Source organism: Felis catus, chromosome F1 (genome assembly GCF_018350175.1).
Source record: "Felis catus isolate Fca126 chromosome F1, F.catus_Fca126_mat1.0, whole genome shotgun sequence".
Lineage (NCBI taxonomy): Eukaryota > Metazoa > Chordata > Mammalia > Carnivora > Felidae > Felis > Felis catus.
This window is the reverse complement of record NC_058384.1, coordinates 34,851,516-34,856,481: the sequence shown is the minus strand read 5'-3', so window position 1 is coordinate 34,856,481 and position 4,966 is coordinate 34,851,516. Positions and strand designations below refer to the sequence as shown.

The 4,966-nt window shown below is 58.3% G+C and overlaps 1 protein-coding gene across 1 annotated transcript; it reads right to left on the bottom strand.

Annotated features, from left to right (window-relative positions):
* Positions 1–212: 212 nt before the first annotated feature.
* LOC109495671 lies at positions 213–4,546 on the bottom strand. The gene is made up of 7 exons (XM_023248014.2): positions 4,329–4,546; positions 3,792–3,802; positions 2,922–3,141; positions 1,460–1,556; positions 882–962; positions 591–757; positions 213–481 (listed from the first exon to the last, which is right to left on the bottom strand). The coding sequence occupies exons 3-7, from the start codon at positions 3,128–3,130 to the stop codon at positions 412–414; spliced, it is 624 nt and encodes a 207-aa protein (XP_023103782.1). The 5' UTR covers positions 3,131–3,141; positions 3,792–3,802; positions 4,329–4,546; the 3' UTR covers positions 213–411.
* Positions 4,547–4,966: the final 420 nt, after the last annotated feature.

Genomic DNA, 4,966 nt, shown 5'->3' with positions numbered 1-4,966 from the left:
CAGAATCTTCAAGAACCATAGGACTCTGAAATGGCCACAACTAAGCATCTCAGTGGAGATCTAAGCACTCTGTTGGTCTACGGCACAGTTTTTCGTAGAGGGCAGGACAGTGTATTTCGGGACTGCGGGTCATACGGTTTTTGTTGCACCACTCAACTATACCAACCTAGCGGGAAAGCAGCCATAGACGATACATAAACAATGGGCACGTCTGGGTTCCAATAAAACTTTATTTACAAAAGCAGGCATCTGACCTATGGGCTGTAGCCTGCCAACTGCTTGGTGACTGGGAAAACCTGCTCTTCCCGCATTTCCACATTCCCAAGAGGGACAAGGGCCACACTCCCTCTGGAGGGCGCCCACCCACTTTGGAGACAGGGGTCTACCCTAGAGAGCAGGCCTCCATTTCTGCTACTCCTTCCCACAGAGCATCAGAGAAATCTGCGCAGCTCGGTCAAAACGCCTGCCCGGCACCAGAAACCTGGGAAGAGGTGGAGAAAGCTTTGGATGTCAAATCCGAAGGCTTTGGACATGGAAGAAACCAGACCGCTCAGACTAGGCACTAAGTCCTGGAAACGGAAGTGCCTCACCCGAGACCACGTAGCTGGCAGAAGCCTCCTGACGCTCTGTGCAGTGCTCTTACTCCTCTAGAGTGATGACTGGGAAGGAACCAGAACAAACAGTCTTGCTGGTGGAGGCTAATTAAAGACCGATGGCTCGTGGCTATAGCAGGCACAACTTGGGGCCTCTCAGTAATCTACAAGTGAATGGCACAGCAAAGGTCAAGGAGAACGAGTGGAGAAGTAAGCGTATATACCTATCTTTCCAGGACATAGCCTCCTGGACATAGTTACTAGGGAGAAGGAAACTTAAACAGAAACCTGAACTTCAAAAAGGGGTGTGGTTTGATAGAAGACGTGTGTGTTCATTAGCAGAAACAGGTCCAGCAGTCTGGGCGGGCGCTGGGATCATAAACAGGTACAAGATATACAGCCTCGCCCAATTCTAGGCCGATGCCCAGGGCCCTGGGCTCACTCTCCCTGCATACGTTCTCAGCGACCTACACCTTCGAGGTTTGGTAATGCAATTTCCTATAAGTTCTCTTCCCAGAATTGGCTTCCACTGCAAACTCTATTTGCCTGACCATAAACATTTCAATTTGGACTGCCGTGGTTTTGAAGGCAGGTCGCCTAACATCAAATCAAACATGATGTTCCTGTAAAGAAGCCTGAATCTGGGTTTTTCTGCCAATCGCTAAGGCTCAAAATTTTAGCACCTTCTCTTCCCCACGACCTAGCCACAAGCCAAAGTGGCTCTCTGAAAGACTCTTCCCTCTGCATTCCCTCAGGCTCCACCCTAATCCATCACTTCCAGTCTGGAACACCACCAGTCTCCTCGCCTGGAGTCCCAGATTCCAGGCTTGTAACAAAGCCAGGCTGATCTTCCCCTATATACCCACCTTCCTCCTATCCACTGCAATTTCTCCAAGGTCAAGGGCCAGTCCTGTCTTCCCAGCTCCGAGAACCTTACCGAACGTGGTAGGAACCCAGTTCCTGCTAAATGAATGAATGAAACCCTGGTTTTCATCGGGAGCTGAGACCCCAAAAAAGACCTTGAGGCCCTTCTATTCCCTATCTATGGGAAGCCTAGCCTGCCAGGCTCTGCGGGCCCTCACCCACTATTCCCACCCCCAGGTCCTACCACCCCAGAAACAAGCGCCATCTAGCTGATCAGTGCCCGACCCTCCTCGTGCGCCAGTCATTCCTGCATCCACGTCTCTGCCCACGCTCTGCTCGCCCTGCCCTGCAATGACGTCCGTGCCCTTCCCCCTCCTTCCACTCCAACTCCTGCGCAACTGCCGAGCTCTGGGGGAGATAAGGGATGCTGGAAGGGGCAAGATGGTTAAAACCCTGGGGAATGGGGGGCCTGATGGGGATACACTGGGGTCTCTGATCCCTGGAGCCATCAACCTCCCAATGGGTCGCAGGCGATTAGAGAAGGAAGAGGCGGGAGGAGGAGCTAGATTTTTCCACTGAACGAAAGGCATGATTTTCATCACTGCTTCTGTTGCCCTGGTAACCAGGGACAGCCCAGTGGAGAGTACAGTAAAAGAACACCATGTTTATCTTTGCTGTCTGATCCACTTCCCTGTACACCCTTCCCTGACCATCCCCTAGCTCCTAGGCCTGCTCCAAATTTCTCCTAAGGCCACTACCATCCTTCTAATCACTTCTGCTCATAAACCTCAAAGCAGAGTTAATCTCTGCCTCTCTCTGTCCAACCCTATGTACCGCGTATTCTTCTGTCACAGCCTAGGGGTCATCTCCCCACACCCACCGGCCATGCCAGGGGGCCCCAAGGACCAAAGCTGACCTCAAAACGCAAGAAGGGCATCCACTCCACCAGACAGTTCTCTGGACAAGGGGGCTTAGAGAAGCAAGAAGGTGAGGAGGCCGCCCAGTCAACTCCTCTTTCTGAGCCCCAGACAGCTGGTGTGGATGGGTCCCAGTTCTCCCTATCCCTCCCTCCTACGCCGGGGATCGGGAGGAGGAGCCAAGTTGAGGAGAAGGTCCACCCCAAAGCTTCCACAGATCCTGCCTCCCACAGGGACACAGTGTCGGCGTGACCCGAGAGCGGAGACACAGCGCTTGCCCTGGGAGATTATATAAGCGTTATATAACATGGTGGCACCAATAAGCACATAGCCACAGTTGTCGAGTGCCAGGGACAGGCCAGGGGTGGAAGCAAACCCAAGGGGCTGGAGGTAAAGGCTTTCACCACCAACGCCAAAGCTGGCTGCCCCGGCCCTGTCTATACCCACTCCTTCCACCCCAGAGGACACAGAGAGAGACTTGCCTGGCTCTGCATTCTTCTTCCCACGCTGGGCAGCAGGGAGGGGCTGCAGCACCATCATCACTCACCCTGGCCCAGGGCAGCCTCCGTCCGTGTGGCCCAAGGTGCCGGGCTGTCCTTCCCACACGGGAGCAGCAAGGGGGCTGTGGTCCCCGGGGGGGTGCGTGAGCCAGCAGCCCCCTCCTCTCTGTCCTTGCACCAGAACGTGTTTGTTTGGGGAACAAGTGCTGCAGCAGCTCCAGGATTGGCTGGGCCAGCCGTCCCTCTGCTCTGTCATTTGCAGTTCCTCTAAAAAAACAAACAAACAAAAAAACCAAAAAACAAAAAAACAAAAAAAACCCCAAAAAACCCCAAAAACAAAACAAAACAAAAAACAAAAACAAAAACAAAACAAAATAAACCGAAAGGGAAAGAAAAAAGAAATAAGCACATGTGGCAAACGCCGAATCCGGAATTTTGGTCTGTGGCTCTGAACAAAGCTGGAAGGGGAGGGGGGGGGGGAGTCCTAAGGACATTACCCTGTTTCCCTACAGACCCCACCTCCCACCACTTATGAACACGGGCTGTAGGCCTGGAGACTTCCCCTCACCTCCCGCCCCCCAAAACCCCTATCTCTGGAGCTGACTCAGTTGCTGCAGCTCCTTCAACCGAGGGCTTTCTCACCAAACCCCCCACCACCCCGGCCTCTGCAGAGTGCTCAGAGTATGCGGCTCCCGGATATGCACGCGGGAGCCAGGCGGCCGGCTGGGGGCAGTTCGGGGCAGTTCGGGGCCAGGTGTTCATCAAACTCCTCCACCCTCACCACCTCACCCACTTTATTAATTTGGGGGGTGGGGGTGGGGGGGCTGATCGGAGCCGGAGCCCAGTGGCACCTCCGGCAGCCTGCCCTCTCTCCCGAGCCATGCCTCTGGCCTTCCCGCCGCCTCCTCCACACGCACCTCCGCGCCCCCTGAGGAAGGGGGGAGAAAGAAATACGCATTAATATCACGAGCCTCGGCGCACCAGCCCTCGCCCCCTCAACCACCTGTCTCTGCGCTCTCCCTCCCCCACTGCCTTCCTCAACTCCGGGCGCCCCCTCTGCAGCAAAGGGGCACCACGCCCACTGCGGAGCGGAGAAACGCAAGGTGGGAGTGGGCAGGGGCTGCCGCGCCGGGGCCAGGGGGCTGCTCCGCCACCTCCCCCGCCCAGCCAGCCCTGGCCCCAGAGCCCGGGGGCCGACCGGGGCTGCTCGGGCCGCGATCCGCTCCTACCCACGCGGCCAGGGCAGCAGCACCCGGAGGCCGCGCCGCAGCGGGGGTGGGGCGCGAGCCGAGCACGGCCGGCCAGCCCACCCCCCCTCGCCCGGCATCGCCCTCGGGGACCCCCTCCCTGCCCCGGGGCCCTCGGACAGCGTCCGCAGGCCTGGCGCGCTGTGACTCCCCCCCCCCCCCCCACCTCCTCCACTCCCCGACACCCTGACGGGGTCCCGCTCTCACCTCCGGCCGGCCTCCTCCCTCCCGGGGGACCGCTCAGCCCACCTCGCAGCCCCCGAGCGCCCGGCGGGAGGCGCGCGATGCGCAGCCGCTGCGGACCCCGGCTCCGCCGCGGCCGCTTCCCGGGAGTGTGAGCTCAGCCCGCCCGCGCGCCCGCGCTTCCCACGCTCGGTGCCCGGCGCCGCGCCACCCAGCGGCCGCGGCGGGCACGGCACGCTCGCGTCCGGGAAAATCTGCCGCAGCCCTGCCGACGGGTTGGGAAATTCCCAGAATTTGACCAAAGCCTTGCTGTGGGGCGGTGGGGGGGGGACCTGCGGGGCCCACTGACTGTCTCCAGATTTAGGGCGGAACGACTCCCCTCCCAGCCTGTCTCCAAAGGCGATTCAGAGTTTTTGCATGATTCCCGAATTCTTCCCCCCTGCTCCTTGGTCCTTGCCTCCTTTATTTCTCCTAGGGCAGTGGAGACCCTGGTGCCAGTGGTGACTGCTCTTGTAAAATGGGGGTGGGAAATCGGAGGGTGGCAAAGGGCAGGAAGCTCGTGGGGCTAGCATTCCAAGGCCTCCTTGGGCCTAGAGAGAGATCCCAGGTATGCACCGGTCATTCCCAACCGTGCTTGCTTCACACACACACACACACACACA

Coding starts and splice junctions, on each gene's coding strand:
- LOC109495671 (XM_023248014.2), bottom strand. CDS start 3,130: ATGACAGAGCAGAGGGACGGCTGGCCCAGCCAATCCTGGAGCTGCTGC. Junction 1,557..2,921: donor GGAGGCTGCCCTGGGCCAGG/GTGAGTGATGAT, acceptor TCATTCATTTAG/CAGGAACTGGGTTCCTACCA. Junction 963..1,459: donor TTGCAGTGGATAGGAGGAAG/GTGGGTATATAG, acceptor TTATGATCCCAG/CGCCCGCCCAGACTGCTGGA.